General features: G+C 35.6%; 2 protein-coding genes across 2 annotated transcripts; one reads left to right on the plus strand and one right to left on the minus strand.

Moving 5' to 3' along the window:
- The first annotated feature begins 418 nt into the window (after positions 1–418).
- tmem151ba (transmembrane protein 151Ba) lies at positions 419–1,861 on the plus strand. The gene has a single exon (XM_088908807.1). It carries the CDS (start codon positions 419–421, stop codon positions 1,859–1,861), a length of 1,443 nt encoding a protein of 480 aa, XP_088764933.1.
- A 9,469-nt stretch (positions 1,862–11,330) lies between these two features.
- On the minus strand, positions 11,331–16,429 carry drc5 (dynein regulatory complex subunit 5). Its single transcript, XM_088937571.1, has 4 exons — positions 16,225–16,429; positions 13,211–13,776; positions 12,132–12,581; positions 11,331–11,504 (listed from the first exon to the last, which is right to left on the minus strand). Exons 1-4 carry the CDS (start codon positions 16,427–16,429, stop codon positions 11,331–11,333), a joined length of 1,395 nt encoding a protein of 464 aa, XP_088793697.1.
- Positions 16,430–18,983: the final 2,554 nt, after the last annotated feature.

Genomic DNA, 18,983 nt, shown 5'->3' on the forward strand with positions numbered 1-18,983 from the left:
CTAATTGATATGAATATTTTTGCTGCTGAGGTCACTTTTATGTGCTGCCCATAACTGTTTAAATAGTCTAAAAATGTTATATATAACTTTTAAAGAACAAAAATAAGCAATATTATTTTTGTGGATGCTTTTCTTGTTCTCATTTCTTACCAAAGTAATATGTGTAATGTACAGTATTAAAGCTTTAGAGTCCAATTTAATTAATCTGATTAGAGAAGATTCTATAAAAATAAACATTTGTGCATTCCATCACCATTATATGATCATTTTAAACCAACCTTTTATTTATAAAGTTTTCAATACATAAAATGAAAATGTAACAGGGAACTGCTTACTACTGTTAGTAGTCTTATCTGTTTTATTTAAAATGGATGCATTGAAGTGACTGTTGTTATTCTTTTTGCACATCTTGATCCCCATGCAGCAACGACCACTGAAGCAGTCCCTCAGCAAGTCGCTGTGCAGAGAGTCCCATTGGAAATGTCTTCTGCTGTCCCTGCTCATGTATGGCTGCATGGGAGCCATGACCTGGTGCCATGTGACCAAAGTCACCCGGCTGACCTTCGACAGTGCCTACAAGGGGAAGTCCATGATGTACCACGACAGCCCCTGTTCCAATGGCTACGTCTACATCCCACTGGCCTTCCTTGTCATGCTGTACGTGGTCTACCTGGTGGAGTGCTGGCACTGCTACACCAGGAACGAACTGCAGTACAAAGTGGACGTGGAGAGCATCTCTGAACGCATCCAGAGAATGCAGCAAGCCACCCCGTGCATCTGGTGGAAGGCCATCAGCTACCACTACGTGCGGAGGACCAGACAAGTCACGCGGTACAGGAATGGTGATGCCTACACCACCACTCAGGTGTACCACGAGCGAGTCAACACCCACGTGGCTGAGGCCGAGTTTGATTATGGCAACTGCGGGGTAAAGGACATTTCCAAGGACCTCCTGGGCCTGGAGAGCTTTGCTGTCACCAAGTTGAGGTTCACCAAGTGCTTTAGCTTTGCCAATGTAGAGTCTGAAAATTCCTACCTGACCCAGAGGGCCAGATTCTTCACAGAGAATGAGGGGCTGGATGACTACATGGAGGCAAGAGAAGGAATGCATCTCAAGAATGTAGACTTTAAGGAGTACATGATTGCCTTCTCTGACCCAGACCATCTTCCATGGTATGTCTCCCACTATGTCTTCTGGGTGGCAGCCCTCTTCACCCTGTCGTGGCCTCTGCGTGTGTTGACCGAATACCGCACTGCCTACGTCCACTACCACGTGGAGAAGCTGTTTGGCTTCGACTACGTCCCTGTGACCCCCTCTGAGGAGCGACCTTACTGTCGGCGCATCCCACGGGTGAACACCATCGACAGCACGGAGCTGGAGTGGCACATTCGGTCCAATCAGCAGCTCGTGCCCAGCTACTCAGAGGCTGTGTTGATGGATCTGGCCCAGCTCTCCAACTGCAACACTTACACTGTGTGCAACTACGGGGCATACCGGCAAAACTGCGAGCGCTGCCACAGGGCCATCAGCAGTTCTTCCATCTTCTCCAGGAGCGCACTCAGCATATGCAATGGCAGCCCCAGGATCCCCTTCAGTGCCAGCCGATTCTCCCTGGGGCGACTGTACGGTTCCCGACGGAGCTGCTTTTGGAGGAGCAGGAGTGGGAGCCTTAATGAGCAGAACTGCCCCAGTGAGAACACCCGGTGCTTGTCAGGGCAGATGACAAACGAAGAAGATCCCCCTCCCTACCAGGATGCTCTCTACTTTCCCGTCTTGATTGTACATCGGAATGAAGGCTGCCTCAACCATAACCACCGGTCCCTGCACAGAAACGCCTCCTGCGTTGAGACTTCCTTATGACTACACATTTCGCCGTACACTCGGACGAGACAATAAAACACACAGGAATGTATTTATGGAGGACTTTCCCTGGATACAAAGTTCCTCAAGGATGTAACAGATGGCATTGTACAACATCACATGCATACATAAAGGAAGATGGAGGATAACATCAATATTTGCCTTGCTTGTTATTGGAAGATAAATGACTGATGAAGACTTCTTGCCATAGTGGTCTGGGGTCCAGTAAGTATTAATAACAGACAAGTGAGTCCATACCAAAAAAAGTCTTCAGTCTAAATCAATACAATAAACTCCTGCAGTCAATGGGATACCAATGTATTTCTGTCTAGTAATACTTGAAATCTTACACAGTAGGGTAAGAAAAATAAGTCCAGTTTCTCGAGAAAAGCAAAGTTATCTGAATATTGAAGAATGTAATCTTTTCCCTGCTGTCCATTTATAACACAATTCAATTCATTTCATGAACTGGGGTGTATTACAACATCATTCCTCCTAGAAGTTCTCCATTTTGCAGGACAAGCCTGCTTCATGCCCTAAAGACCCTGTCCCGGATGAATCGGTACATTTCCAACATCTTTCCAGCTTAAGGAAGAATCAGTTGCTACAAGTGAGCAAAAAATGCAATTCAAACCAGGTGTGAAAGTGTATCTGGAAAGTAGTGATTTCTTTCTTTGTGTAATGTCAGAACTCGGTGTATATCTCAGGCAATTATTTAACATTGTGTATTTTCCATGGTGATTTCAGAAGAATTTGTGTCACTGCTGTAGCTTGGCTGTTAATGTTAATTTCAAGATGTGTTGTACTGTTGCATTCATTAACTTTCAAGGGGTTTCATTCTACACAACAATAAACAACAAGCAGAAAAATACATTCATTTTATATGTTACACTGATTTTAATATACTGCATTTGTCCCAGTCATGCCATTTGAAATGTTGGGTGGTATGCAACACAGTCAAGGAATTCATAGCAATAACCTTTGGAAAACCTCAAAGCTCTTTTCTGAAAAAAAGTATGACTTAATTATTTATTCCCTTTTGTTAAAGCTGCCTCTCTGATGGTCTGTTCGGGTTTGAGTGGGAGTACAGTATCTTGTCAAACTAGGATACACTCACTCTAATCTAGACAGACCATCTGGACAATCAAATTCTGTTCTTTCCAGATAAAGTGAATAGGGGAATAAAGAAACTGGACAGGACATACAGTCAAGGTAGCTATTAACAAATGTAATGAAGAAGAAAATGAATCTGCATGATAGAATGGAGTTTAGAATAAAATGCTTTTGAAATACTTTTCATCTTATTATCATACAAATATACGCTGTCACTTCAAAGCATAGCTTGCAACTTTGTGTAAACGAGGTGTTAAAATAAGGCTTATTGGGGGATTCTGCCTCAACTGTAATTGAAATTGAAATTAACTGTAATTTAAGATGCAGTTTCACTGTTTACACAATATGGATTAGTTTCCAAAGTTCTCAGATACATGTGGAGTTTCAGTTGGACAATATTGTAGAACCAGTTCTTGATCTGGTTGGCTGTGAAACTTGCTGTCTTAGAACTATCATAATATTCTTTGCTGATGGGTAGACAGAGCAGGGCAATTAGGAAGAACTGTTATCTAGAGCAAAAATGTTAACAGAGATTGGTGCTAACAGTGACTTACTTTCTACCTTTAATCTTTCACTCTTTAACTGCCCAAGGAGATGTAATGCCTTGGCCTTTTGTCAGTCTGCAGTCCACAAATGACAACCACAATCAAATCTGAATAATCTGAATTAACATGGTTTTGGTCTTTATACACATTTTTTTCTGCACACTGCAGCATAGCAGAAAACATATACAGTATATATATATTATGACTGTCATTGTATGTTACAGAAATCATATTGTATAATTTTAGAAGAAATAAGTGTCCTGAGTCTTTTTTGTGAGGGTTGCCACATTTTGATTTCATACAACTGAAACACACGAAATGAAAGAAATCTCACTTTCTATGCTTTCACTTCAAAGGCATAGAATCAGCACAGACGATTCTAGAAAATTCTATTTTGTTTGTAATTTTTCCCAATTTTAATGTCTGTGATATGTTACATGACCTAATAGCGTTGAGTGCCATTGAGACTTGTGAGACTGTTTTTAAATATGTTGCCCTGCCTGTTTGTTTTCAAAGACAGAATGAAAGTGTTAGAGTCTATTTCAGTACAAACTTCCAGCGCAGATTAAAAGTTGGAAGTCAATTGAAACACATGAGCAGGATCCCAAATTAGAGACAGTGATCTGTTTCTTGTTGTAAAACAGCTGCCATTGAACTCAAATGCAGGTTTCATTGCTATCCCTTTTGAATATAAATTAAAACCCTAGCATACAGTTGAGTGCAGAGATGTCTTCACAGTCTTCCAGCGTTAATACTGAGATGAGAGATTGTACACCAATTGAATGTCACTGGTATATAAAGTGTCTCATGTGCCACTGTACTCTATGAGTCTATTATTCTTTTCAGTCTCGCAAAAAGGAATTATTTAGTATGCAGTGGTTAATTGTCGCAATTAATTGTTGCAAAGGTACACTCAAAAACGAAAACCATTCAGTCCACATTGTTATCTGTTGTAACCGTCTTTTGTTGTTTATTGATGATCAATTAATTACACCATAGAAAAAGTGTGCATGCAGCTTCTAAAGTCTTATAGAAGTAACATGTATATGACATGGTCAGTGTGGTGGCATAGTGGTAAGTGGTAAGAGTTTGTATGTTCTCCCCATGTTTGCATGGGTTTGTTCCGAGTGCTTCGGTTTCCTCCCATAGTCCAAGCACACACTTGGAGGTTAATGGGCATGTGTAAAATTCGCTCTGTGATGAGTGTGTGTGCCCTGCTATGGAATGGCCCTCCTTGAGCCTATTGCTTGCCGGGGATAGGCTCTGTCTCCCCTGCAACTCTGCATTAGATAAAGGATTTATAAAAGTGAAGGATAATACAACATGCCATGTTTATTTGTTCTGTTTAAAATAAAAAAAAGCATTCCATAGATATATTAACAGATAGTTTAGAATTTACTTCATGCTACACAATCCAGCTTGACAACTGCACTTTTCTCAGTACAATAAGAGCAGACATCAAGCTGTCTGAAAATAAACCAAAGCTCCAGGCTGTCATTTAAATTGCAATATTGTTTGAATACCTTGGCCCCCCATTAAAAATGATTAATCACTACAGTCGGATTATAGAAAATGCAGGAGACACATACAAGAAAGAAAAACAACCTTTTAAACATTGCTTCCTTTCTCAAATAATGAGACATTACCTGAAGACTCTCAATTAATGGTGCATGATCAAAGGTTTTTGTGCAGTTACTGCATCCACATAGGAACCAGCCTGCACTGAATTCTGAAAATGCAGTGCACTAATTTGCTAAATATTTTCATATATGTTTATCTTCTCTAACACAAAATCTTAGAAATCCCATTGGTCTAGAAGCTATTTATATCACCATGAGTGGGAAGCTTCTGCACAGATTTAGACATCTTCTCCCATACCTTTTTGAACAACTTTTAATAAAAATCTTCTTGGTAATATACAAGTACTTTTATTGTTTTATTGTTTCTTTAATTTGTGGTGTTGTTGTTCATCACCTTTAATTTTCTAAACTTTGTATTATAGTTTGTTTTAAGATCAGTCATCAAACATTTTCAGCTGAGATTTTATGTCAATGATCATCTTTTTTTGTGGTTTTCCTCAAATCACGAAAGGTGTAGTCAAGAAATGCCTTTGAATTAATCTACATAGAGTGTACAACACATTAATCAATTGTAGTAATGGTCAAATCACAATAAATTTAATTTGAACAGCTAAATCATTTAATATTAGTATGTTACCACAAACAAAAATAAATCCTGAATTTATTTGCCAACATTTTTCCTTATCAAGAACATACATACAGTAGGCAGGCTGTTTTCCCTTAGGAAAGAAGATACGATCATAAAAAACTTACAGACATATTATTAATAATGTATGTAACTGTAAACAGTAAATTTGTACAAGAAATAATTATGTACTTTCAAGAAAAGAGCAACCATATGTGCCAAGAAAAACCCAGTGCAGTCAAAACACAGACTCAAGACCTAATTTACTGATTGGCAATAATCTAGATATGATGTACAGTGTAGATCATGCTGTATGACTATGGCTAAAAGTATCTGACATCCCATTTAATAAACAAATTAAATTCAAAATCCTACACTTAAAATTGAAATTAGCAGATGCTATAGGGATTTCAGACTGATGTCAATTCACAACAGATGACATGAGGGAAAGGGAGAGTTGGATGGTAATTGATTCATTGAGAGTTACAGCATTTCTTTAAACATTGCATAATGTTGCCTTCAAAACTAAACAGCTAAATTGTCTCATTATCTTTATTTTATTTTAGGTTTAAACATACCTTGACCTTAGTTACTTTGCTTTATTGTAATGTTGCCTAACAAGATTTAAACAAAACAGAAGGAAAATCAATTTGCAAAACTTCACAAAATTATACAAATAAAATAATTCCTATATGAATGAAGATAATATAATTTCTTTCCCCCCCTGTTTGCCTGGTACATTAACAGATTAAAAATTGACTTAATTTTTATGTCAACATTTACATATTCTTTTTAAATCTTAACTTGTGTGTAGGGTTTACTTGATACTTCATTTTGGTTACCTCTGCTGTAGTGTACAGTGAAGGGACTTTAGATTAAGATACAGTATGTTCCATAGTAAGGAATGTTGATATGCTGGGTTGTTCAAATTGAACAACTGTAAAATAGGAGTTGTTTTATGTTGGTTAAGGAGCTGACAGACCTTTGTAAATCCCTTGTAAATATGTAATAGTATATAATTAGTGCTCAGAATCGTGTTTTACATTCGTGCACATCATTAAATCAGTTCAAATTAGAAGATGGTAATATTCGTGTCTCTGTTGATTTCCTCAAAGAATTCTGTTTTCTCATGCTAAGTGGGAATACCGAATAGGATGGAACAGAATCATTAATGATTTATCTTTGATGAATACTAAAGACACTATCACAGTTTAATATGTTTAGTAAAAGAGCACATAGTCATGGAAAAGCAGCAAGCAGAGCAACAGTTCTATTGTCACATTTTCCTAAATAAAATACAGATAAAAACATAATAGCGTACATACTGGAGTGTTATCTGTAGTGTTTCATTCTATAATCTTGTGAGATTTTGAAACAAAATGCACTGGCCAAGGTACAAAATCCTTTACCTTCCTTTGATATGTGTTATTCTCAAAACACATTCATCTATGCAAGACCCATAGAGCAACATCTTGGGTGCCCAATAAGGCCACTTTCTTCCCCAATAAGTATTGAAATTTCCATAAACACATTGGAAGAGATGACTGTTCCCCAACAAAAAACAAACACTGTACTTTGGATTTCTTTTTCTCTTGGAAGGACTGTGGAACTTTCACTGTGACTCTGGTCAACAGACACTAGTTCATGCTTACAAGCCCAGGCTGAATCATTTTATACCGAATTCTGAATAAAATATCCTTGTGTTGTTTTTGAACATCTTGCCAAATTTACAAAGCATATAACCTAAATATACTTATACCAAGTAAACTTATACCTTCATTCCTTCCAAGAGGAAAAATGTGTTTTTGTAAATGTGACTTGTTTTGGTACTGTTACATTTTTTGGTACTGTTACATTTGGCACTAGTAAGGTCTAGTAAAGCTTATATGGTTTGATAGCTAGTGTAATATTATACTTAATATTAAGCTGCGCTGGTTTGAGGTGATGAGCTGAATAAATCAAGGAACAACTTCTCAGAGAATCTAAATTAAAAAACAAACAAACCAATAGATAGACATACAAGTGTGCACAAGACCTATTACACACAGAGAGTGTTAAATAAAAATATGGGATTCTCATGGAGGAAACTGCATTCTTACTCCTATGCTTTGCAGTGCAAAGCAGACATTTGTAGAGTGCTACATCTCCCCTCCCTGTCCCATTAAACACATTTCTCAAATTTTCTGTAGAGACTAGCATGGGTTAATATTACTATTAAGATGACGTGGAAAGATTCATTTAAAGCTCAATTCAAATGAATGATGCCCTTTTCTATAGTAATATAGCAAACTTCATTATTTTGTTAAGGTTTTGTTGTGACTGGGTCTTGTAAATGAACAGTGAAATGTGATTGGATCCTATAACCACATCCATTGGATATCATCACATTGATAAAAGATGTAACCACACAACGCCCATGCCACCAGATGCTGTATGCGTGGGGTGGTGGTTTGTTCTGGTATAAATATAGCTGTATAATAATTGTAGAATTTTCTGCAGCATTATCTAGTCCAAGCAACTGAATCTTATATAAGACACACTGAACAGTGTCTGTTCCCAAATACTGTTTTGATTAATGTGGACCAAAACGTATGAAAATGCCCAATGATATTTCATGTTTTGACTGAAGTTCTGAAGAGTGTGTCAGCATGTCTTCAATTAGACATTGAAGCATTAATTACTTTATAACTGTCATGTTCTTGTCTATAAGTTACATAAGAAAATTAAATTATTGGAAAAGCTTTGGGCATGTCCAATCTGTAACATCTCCACCCTTCAGCTTTTTAAGGGTGGCTTTAAAAATAAATTACTTATGATATGCTATATAGACAGAAACTGTAAATCAATTATGACCTTGCAAAGCCTAACGTCTACTGTTAAGTGGAAAAAAGAACAAAAAGCATCTATGTTCTTAAAAGAGGGAGACAATGTTACAGATCTTAAATTAAAAATGTTAGAAGATCTAGTATATAAAGTACAATCTTCATGTGTAATACAATGACTGTTACACCATTTCTCATTAAGCTGAACATTAAATGTCCTTTAAGGGGGAGAAATGTTTTATGAATTTTCTAACTTAAATGTTTGAGATATTCTTTTTTAAATTGTACATACATTGTAAACAGTCTGTGAAAAAGGTAAGGTAAAGAGGGTGGGTGCTGTTTTTACTGTAAATAATGCACAACTAAGAGGTGTCAACCAGTTTCGATTGTACAAACTTGTATCAGTTTGTCACACATGACTAATTTTAAAAAAATGTGAAATGTAGAACTTTCAGTTTGTTGGAACTGAACCACTATATATACTGAAACATGTTCTGGAAAAAATTAATGGGTCTAGTAGCCATATAGACATCAAAAGGTACTGTATAAATACTGTATAATTAAATAAAAAATGTCAGAGCACTCTTTTTTATTTGCATTGCCTGAATCCCGTATACTGAAAATGATAAACTACTTCTCAGAACAATTCTTTACCATTATGAGGTGCTTACATGAAACAACAATTGTAATTTTACCCAACAAAGAATGAAAAGTGTAATCTAAAGTTGCGCTATACAGTTACAGAAACACAGGATGATTACCTTTTGGGAAGTCTTTTTTTATTGAACCTGATTCAGGTTTACTACATTTGTTTCAGTTTCATATATATATACAAGATACATGTTGAAGCTTTTTCAACTAAACCTTTTTGATCCTGAGTAATACTGAATAATCCTGGTTGACACTGATGCCTGATGGATTTTCCAAGGAAGCTTCAAAGTGAAAGAAAAAAAAAGTATAAAAAAATGACAACATAGCAGGTTTCTGTCTAAAATCATACTACAAGGAGTTAAAAAAAGTCCTGGATTATTAACCAACTATAGTATATTAAACGAGTCAATTTCGTTACCAAACAATTATAAATTTTAATACCTGTTATTCATTTTGGCTGCGTACTGGAAGTTTTTTTTCCCTGTACTAAATTAAAAACCCACCATCAACCATGAAGCACCATGTGGGTTTGCAGTGGGAAGATCCATGAAAGCTTTGAATTAGCCCAGGCCTGTTCCTGCACTCAAATATAATCACAATGGCAGCAATCACTAAAGTCTATTTGGCTGTCTAAATGGGTAAAATTGTAAGTTACAAATAATCAGTGGTACATGTTGAGCTGCTATGGTGCAAAATCTAAGTATATACAGTATGTATGGATCTGGATAAAACTGAAATAATAGTATATTTAATACATTCACCTTACAGGATCACAGTGAGGCCGAAGCCTGTCGGTTTACAGAATGACAGTCCATCGCAGAGCACTCACAGACACAAACACACACTTACTAGTAAGCACAGCACCAAACAGAAGAACAATATTTAATCAATATGGAAGATCAAACTGAACATTTTTCTCCTGTTCTCTTTATATTCAAATATTTTAAAATTAGATGCAAAATGTAAGAGACAGAAATAGCCAACTTATTCTCAAAAATATCATTAAGAGGGGTAAAAAGATATTTCTTGGGAATTGTTTTGGGCTTGAAAGAGCAGCTATAGGTTTTCAATAAACCTCACATGAGGATTAAAATGTTGTGGTTTCCAATAGTGGTCAGTCTTTGTGGAATTTTAATTAATTACTGAACAAATTGCTTTCTCCACTATTAATAAAATGATGTACTGTATTTGAATTCCTTAAAATAAGAATCATTCCTGTAATAAAATGTCTCATATGTCAGCAAATATGATCTGATTATGTCACCCAATAAACATCAATGAAATGTCAAAAATAATTGACTCTATTACTTTTATGGAGACAATGAGATCGATCACTGGACAAATTTCTCATGACAGCTGTAAAAAATATAACACATTTGTATATACACTGGTGCTTTTCAGATAGGCATAAAAATATAGGTATTGTGAAATTTTTATCTTGCGTCACAGCTCTTTTATATTATACATTTCCCCCCCATAGTCACAGTGATTTCACTTAGCTAAAATCATGGCAATTGTACACAAAAAAGCTGTGCTCTGCCTACTGTATGAATTGTTTTCCAAATTGTTCCATTGATATCTGACTCATATTGGCAACAAATAGGAAATGTAAACTCACATTTATACAGCTGGAGGTGCAGTATATCACAAGTTTGATGTCAAATGTTTTTTCTAATGTCTGTGAGAGATTACAAAATTCAAGTCTGTATGTATTTCCACACTATCACAATGTTGCCTTTATGTTGCATATAAAACTACAAAGATTGCAAACCAAATCTGTGTGTCAAGAGTTCTGACAAGTTAACTGACCAATAAAAACATTTTGTGTATTCAATGGAAATGTATTTCTTCATTGATTCAACAACAGAGTGAAGGTAGCAGTAATGCTTCAAAAAATAACCTATAGCAGTTACAGTATATTATAGAAAAGCATTGATATGTTTTTTTTTATTTTTGTTTGAATGAAAACAAACATCAAACATTAACATTTAAAAAGTATCTTGATCTGTTAAAAACACTTTTTGCTGAAGTTTTCCATGCATGCAAAACTCAATTTAATAAACTATATTCAAAATGTTTTCAAAGGCATTTTAAATGTCAAAGTACTCATGTGAAAACTGTACATATGAGGATCTATTTATTTGCTCTAGATTCCTGAAGGTGTCTCTTGCGTGCCTTCTCTTGGTTGCCTCTAAGGATCTGGCTGATACAGTATTCACTCTCCTGCCCCACTTCTGTTAGGCGTATATCACACTCCACCACAGTAGTGTTGTGAGACATGCCCTCTTCCAGTAGTTTTCCCCCATCCTTCAAAACAGAAATCAAAGAAAACAATGAATCCATTTATAATTGGACATGATAAAAAAAAACGTTTCTAGCAACTACTGTCACATTTGTGACATTTACTTCTTGTAAACATCCCGGAATATGATTATTATATGTTTTATGCAGGCACTGTGTTACAGCACTTTATATCACCCTATTGTTACTTAAAACAGTGTAGGTAGAAAACAAATGCAAAGTTAAATTTTAACAGGTTCTTTCCCATGTTAAGGCATTTCTGAGAATTTTGAATATATGTAATAGATAGGAAAGTGTTCAGAAATGCCTTTAAAACGTCTTAACACCCTAACCAGCTGCCGCTTACAAATTAGCAAGGGCTCTCTGATTCGATTCTGATGTTTCCAATCATCACAGTCCAAAGAGTCAAGGAGGCAAACACTGCATTCCAGATCTACCTCTTCTTATTGAACTGAAAATGACCTGTTTTTCATAATTAAGATATTCATTTTCAAATGATTTCTATCCCTTGTTTGAGATACCTTGATCTATGTTTACCTATCTAGAACATAACTATTTGCCAAAACTTAAAATGCTTTAATTTTTAGTTTATTTCTTGCACTGAAAACCTAAAAGAGTAAACGAGTTACTTACTGCTCCTAGTCTGTTGCATGAAAGGTTGATGCTTCTCAGGGTTGTATTCTGAACAAGAACCTGAGAAAGAACAGAGGCTGTGGGCTCTGTCAGCTCATTGCTACCCAGATGCAAGCTTACGAGGGTGGTATTCTTTAGAAGAGCCTGAGCAATGGACTGTCCCCCTTCATCTCCAGTGCAATTCAGTCTGAGGTTTAAAGACAGCAGGGTGGCATTTTTGGACAGTGCATATGCAATTGCCTGTGCTCCTGGACCTCTGATTTTGTTGTTGTAAACAATGAGCTTTTCCAGCTGGCTTCTATTGATCAGTTTGCCTATAGCCCTTGCCCCTCTGTCCCCAATTAAGTTGTGAGAAAGGTCCAGCTCCTTCAAGGAGGGGTGATCCAGTAAGCTGTGAATAAGCACTCGGGCTTTTTCATCATCTACCTTGCTCTCATGTATTCTGAAGACCTTCAAAAAGAAGTGAAAATTCATGTGTCACAATCATACACCAGCTGTGTTATATTTGTTAATTTGTCACTGTTTTCATACTCACATGCCATGAAAAATCGACAGCTCTGCCTACTTCTTGGTACTATGGTAAGGTGTATTACAAGGGTATTCCAATAAATATTGACATTTACCTTTCTTACAAATGATTTTGGGAATCTCAAACAAGCTACTTAGCCATGCTGTCGAAGCCCAAACCATGGAATTTGTCAAGAAAAGGGCTGCATGAGCCTGGGATAATTAATAATATTATTGGATAATAAATTTTGGATTAATTAATTTCTAGCAACAAAATAAGGTAGATAGGCAGAACAACCTCAATTCAATTGCAACTTTTGTAGGTATTTTCTTAAGGCAGATGAAATTGGGTTTCAATAGAAAAGTATATGTGGCCTGTAAATATACTGCATTATGGTGTGATCTGGATTCCTTTAATTACATATCATTAAATTATAAAAATGTTATAAGCATAGATGTAAATACCAAAAACAAATATTGCCATTTGTGACAAAAAGGCAATATATTCTTCTTATTATTATTATTATTATTTACAACATTCTGCAATTAAAGGTTCCCAGAACAGAACATACCTTCAAAGTTTTGCAAGACTTTAAAGCTATAGCCAGGGACTGGCAGTCCCGATAGGTGAATTCAAACAGATTCCATTCAAAGTTCATCCCACATCCCTTGACTCCATACACCACATGCAGCTCTTCCAGATGACTGAGCTTGTCCAGGAGAATGCTGAAGTCAAAATGATCCATGGAAGGACCGTCAAAACCAGTGTCACTGGCTGTATCAGAGGCATCATCATCCTCATTTTGTGGCTCCCGGACAGGTGGTAACAGCTGGGATATCTCTATCTTTCGCACATAATTCCTGCAAAGGGGGACCATATCCAGGATCATTTGTGGGTCTGTCATATCAGGGATAAAGAGCTCAATCATGTTCTGCAAGTGACGTTCAAAAAACATCCTTTTCCAGCTCTGTCCGTAACAAGAAACGTCACTGACGCCCCAGCGTTCTGTGCAACACCTCTTCCAATACCCCTCATCGCTTATCAGGTTGGCTGTCACTTGTAAAGGCAGGCTGGTGGACAGCCTTTCCAGCACTTGGGCTTTGTGACTGGGAAGAAGTTTGTCAAGAATTGGATTATCTATGAAATACAAAGGCACAAAAAATCAAGTACTGGAAGAAGAAAAATGTTTACTGTTATTATGACACTTTACAACTCACAGTACTGACAAAATATGAATTTTAATCTGAGCTGACAATTACTGAACGTGAGGTGCTTAATTGTAATAAAACAATTCTTTAATGTATTATAACTGTAAGAAAACCTGCTTTTGATCAGGCTTTAGCATCTATTATGTCGTTACCACTTCAACATTCAATATTTTTAACCAAAACTAAATAACGACACTGTCTTGAGATTAAGCAGATTTAAAAAAACAGAGCACTCTCTAATCAAAAAGAAAACACTGGCTTCAAAGCTTAAACTTCTACTGGCAATGCAGTCATGATGTCTGAGCCGTTGTGATTTCATACATAAAACAATATCACTACACTCTAGCAAATATACCACAATTTAGGGACTGGAAATGTGTTTACAGACATACTTGCTTATGATCTGAAGATCAGTTCTATTTAAAAATGCACCCATGATGAGAGGGAACATTCCAGCTGAGCATATTATAAATTCATAATGTATATCAAATATTTATGATCTTAGAAGATATTTCATTGAAATAAAGAAATAAGCAGTGTTTGTTAAGTCTGTTAAGAAGTCTGGGTGGTAAGAGGTTAGGCTTTCAAGAAGAAAAAAAAACTCAATGCATTTGCCCAATCAATGAGCAGTCACTTCTTTCTATGGTAATATGTTTTAGCTGTAGTCTGATATATTCATTTGAAGAACAAATTTAACATTTTTAGAAGAAATAATGTTTCTCATAGGTAACAATCGAAGATGAAATAGCATGTAAATGGTAATTATTCAAGAGCTCCATCCACAGAGTTAATGAGTTAATATACAGTGTAAATTATCATTGAATACATTCATACATTAATAGTAATGTAAAAAAAAATCTTCAGATATTTCTTATACTAATAGTTATTAATTCTATATATTGGTTAATTAATTGCAAACAGTAATGAAATACAGAGTTCCATCCTTAAACAAATACCATCCATTAATACAGATTTTATTTTTTTTTAAGAGATAAAGAAAGGGCAGATCTCTGGAATGTCTGAGGTATTTGCCTATAGACCAATATGTTAAATTCTGAAAAAATATACTCTGTTTAATGTTATGTGTTGTTTTATTTCTTTTATATTCAATTTAATGTGTTTTGTGTGATTTAAGAGTTTATTTTTTGCAGCTGGGAAGGTAATGATGTAGTCATAGTATTGCTTCAAAGTACTTTAAAGGAAATATACATAATAGAAACTACTCCTTCAAATAAATAACAAGTGAGAGAATGGAAGTAATTTGTATCCCCACAGTGTCAGTGTTGGATCAAGAGCACTACAGGGTTTTCATACTGGAACTTAATAAATTTTAGTATTCCTAACACGCACTGTGTCTTGTATTTAAAATGTCTTTTCTGTGGTTAATCAGACAGTTTCATCACTGACTTTCATTAAGCCTCACTCAAGAGCACGCTTCAGAGCAGAACAGACTTTACACTTAATCTTGATTGAAGAAATGGCGTTAAGTTCTAACTGAAATGGAAATGACTTTGGGGCTCACCAGTTCAATATTATGTGTCATGAATTGTGACATATAGAAACCTGCTAAAAGGTCTCATGAAAGTACGATTCACTGGGGGCACAAACACATCATGGTCTTCATTCAGAATGTATATTTTATCATGTTAAATGATGCAGAAAAAAGATGTACGAAATTTTATTTTGGTGTTCAAAACTAAAAGTGAATGGTTTCTGACATATTTAAAAAACACATTACTGCCACACCTATACATTTTGGTAGTAATTGATCATTAAAGATTGTTGAGAGCTTTAAAATTTTACAACTGGTTAAATTTAGATTAAGTGCTTCTATTTTTTTCTTTCTGTTTCAGTCATACAATTTATAAAAGCAATGACATGTAATTTGAATTTACCCTTCTCAATTAGGGAGTAAAATGAGAATCAGATCAGAAGTCATCTGGGGAATACACGATTTGTTTAGAAAACAGGAGTAAAGCTAGTCAGGACTTTATCATAGCTCTAGAATACAATGTGCTCTGAAAACTCCACATTCTAACACGTCTTTGCACTTTGATTTTGCTGTTAACAAACACTTGGTAAACACATGTGTTAACACATGTAAAGCATGCATTTAAAATCTAAAACCTTTCTCCATGGAAAATAAAAACAAATTAATGCCTTGATACCTTTGGATTTCCAGTCTCTAAATATATTCTTAAAAAAACTGTTTCTGAAGTCTGAATATTGCCATTGTTTAATAAGACTTTAAAAAACCTGATATGTTAATTCCAGAAGGCTCTTGGCTTCACATGCTTTCACTTGAAAGTCCCACTCACATACTGTACATGCTCTACAATATCATCATAAAAATGTGATAAAGGCAAAAAGAACCTACTATGGAAGTTTTTAACGATATGTTGTAGGCACAGGTTTTTAAGAAGGGGAACTACAGCTAAAGACCATTCTGGGTCCTCCGCAATGATCCTTCTCATTTTCCGTGGGTCAGCAACAGGATTGAGTTTGGCCACTGGGGGATAAATGCGTGGCTTTGTGCCAGGACTGGCTGCTGCCTTGCTTTGGTTGTCCATGATATCCGGCATCTTCCTGTATGCCCTAGATGTTTACAATCCTGTCTTCTGAAAAGAAGGAGGAGACAGACTAAAGTGATACACTCATTTTTCCATAATACCATGTCAGCATCAAAACTCCAAACAGCATAAAAACAACTCTTTACAGGCTTACTGGCTAAAAGTACCAATAACATTTTTCTAAGTAAATCCTGAAGGATCCTAACTGATCAATCCCACCATACTGTTTGATTGATTTTAAGCATAAATCAAATCCCTGTAGGAAAAGGACAGCCTCATGTTAATTGCAAACGTGCGTCAATTACGTTTTCACTCTCCATTTGAAATATCTATGAGGATCAACACAGTTTATGCCCTTCACGACAATGGTGTTGTTTATGTTGTTAAAAGCTCCCTTCAGCTGCCATCTTCAAAAGATGAAAACAGCAGGCTGAATTAACAATGGAGTAGAATGGCAGACCAGCAAGTTGAGTTGATGATGACACTGTTGAATCTTATTGATCACCTAAACAATCAGTCTTGAGTAGTCAAAAAGGCAACATTCTGTCCCATCTTTAAGTGGTGTTTTTATTCTGTTTTTTATTGACTGCATTAGAAACCATTCTATGTCAGACTAATAATCCAAAATCCTGCTTTGCAGTTCACTATAGATAAACACCTTAAATTATACATTATAAGAACACTGGGGCAAAACTATGCCTTTATCCTATTTTTCCATAACTTTCAGCAATTCTACATTATTATTGTTATTGTTGTATTTTGCCAGTGACCCTTAAGAAGAGCACAAAACTCAGCACACTATAGTGTATAAAACGCAGCTCCTTAACATTGTGTCTATAATATTATTCGATGGTGTCGGTTTACACTACAGGAAATGTCTCCTAAACATGTAAATATGACATTTTACAACGGAAAAAAAACATATTGCAAAAACATGTTTGCAATATCCATAACACAAATAAGAAGGAAACTTTTTCTATGCACCCTGATACAAATTACACTATTTAGATACCCCTCCAAACATACCTTACTGGTACTTCTTCTGTCTTGTTTATTTAATGTGTCCATGGTAACGCTTGACCCTTGGTAACCCGGAACCAGTCAGTGATTGGCTACAACACCCACGCACTGTCATGCAAACCGAAAGTTGAGGTTCTTAACCTTTACTTCTGTCTGCACCCATTATTAAAAATAATTGAAGTACGGCAGTTCTTTAAACCTAAGATATCCCATTACTATAGAATGAAATACATATTATTTTAAATTATAATTTAGACATGTTTACATTATCCAGTTTATTTTTACTGTCAAGTAAGAATACATGCAAATGTAATACTTTTTATATTTATGAACTTGTAAGACATGTAAATTGTGCTAACATGCCTTTGCTTCATTTTTTCGATTTGCCTTCTGAAAACTGGCTTGTCTCGCACCCTCAAAGCGTGTACCACTGTAACATCGTTTAGTGGACTCTAATAAAATCGTAATACAACTGAAATGTTTTAAAATGATTTATGATATATAAAGTGTAGTGTTTTGAAGTAAAAAGATTAAAATGTGACATACTGCATTCACATCGACATAGCGTTTATACGGTTACTAATAACTTCACTACACATATATAAAGTAGTAGAAATAAATGACATAAAAAACATAGATAAGAGCAAAATATCCTAAAGTCAGATTATTTCACATTCTAAAAAGTTTTTGTTTTGTTTTAGCATTACTTTTTGCTTTACAAATGCAAATGTATGGTCCAACAACACAAAGATTTCATAACTTTTTTAATGATCATAAAAACACAATAAAATGCATAATACTTTTTAAATATTTCATTAAACCCATGGCCAAAGAGAAACTAGAAATAAGCTTTGATCAAATTCTACATTCTATTTTCCGTAGGTTATTTCCACAACGGCTCATTAGGGGCCAGAGCTGTTTTCCGCGACATTAAACAACCGGGAAAGACTTCCTCGCCTTCTGAAGGGGAACGCCAGTCCCCTGCAGAGCAAAAGAAGTTTCCATTTGCACAGCTGGAAAGACTGGAGCAAACGGGGTAACGCACAAGCTCAAGATATAACACCAATGTTTATCGCAGGGACATGAAAACACAAGCTCCTATTTCCACTAGGCAACCCTTATATACATATACATATACAGTATTCTTATTTAATTTACTCAAATACAGAAATAAACTGCAACATCGTTTAGTGCTCTCTGAAAAAACAAAATAATATAATTGAAATGTTTTAAAATGGTGTATGATATATACAGTGTAGTGTTTTAAAGTAAAAAAAATCAAAATGTAATTTAGACTTGTGCTTGGTAGGTGGGAAAGATTAATACATTTTTTTGTATGACATGTTTATGCATACATTAATGTTTTCTGTTTTCAAAAGGTGACCATAATGCTGCAATGTACTGTACTGAAAAGTGCTTCACGTTTTAAAACGTTGTGCAATGCAGAGCTTCCCCTTCACAGCTCCAGAGATTTTCAGACGTTTTTTTTTAGTTATTTTAGTTAAGGGGGTTAACAAGATTCTAAATAGAAAAGAGAATTTTAGGG

Source organism: Atractosteus spatula, chromosome 2, assembly GCF_055471065.1.
Source record: "Atractosteus spatula isolate fAtrSpa1 chromosome 2, fAtrSpa1.hap1, whole genome shotgun sequence".
Classification (NCBI taxonomy): domain Eukaryota; kingdom Metazoa; phylum Chordata; class Actinopteri; order Semionotiformes; family Lepisosteidae; genus Atractosteus; species Atractosteus spatula.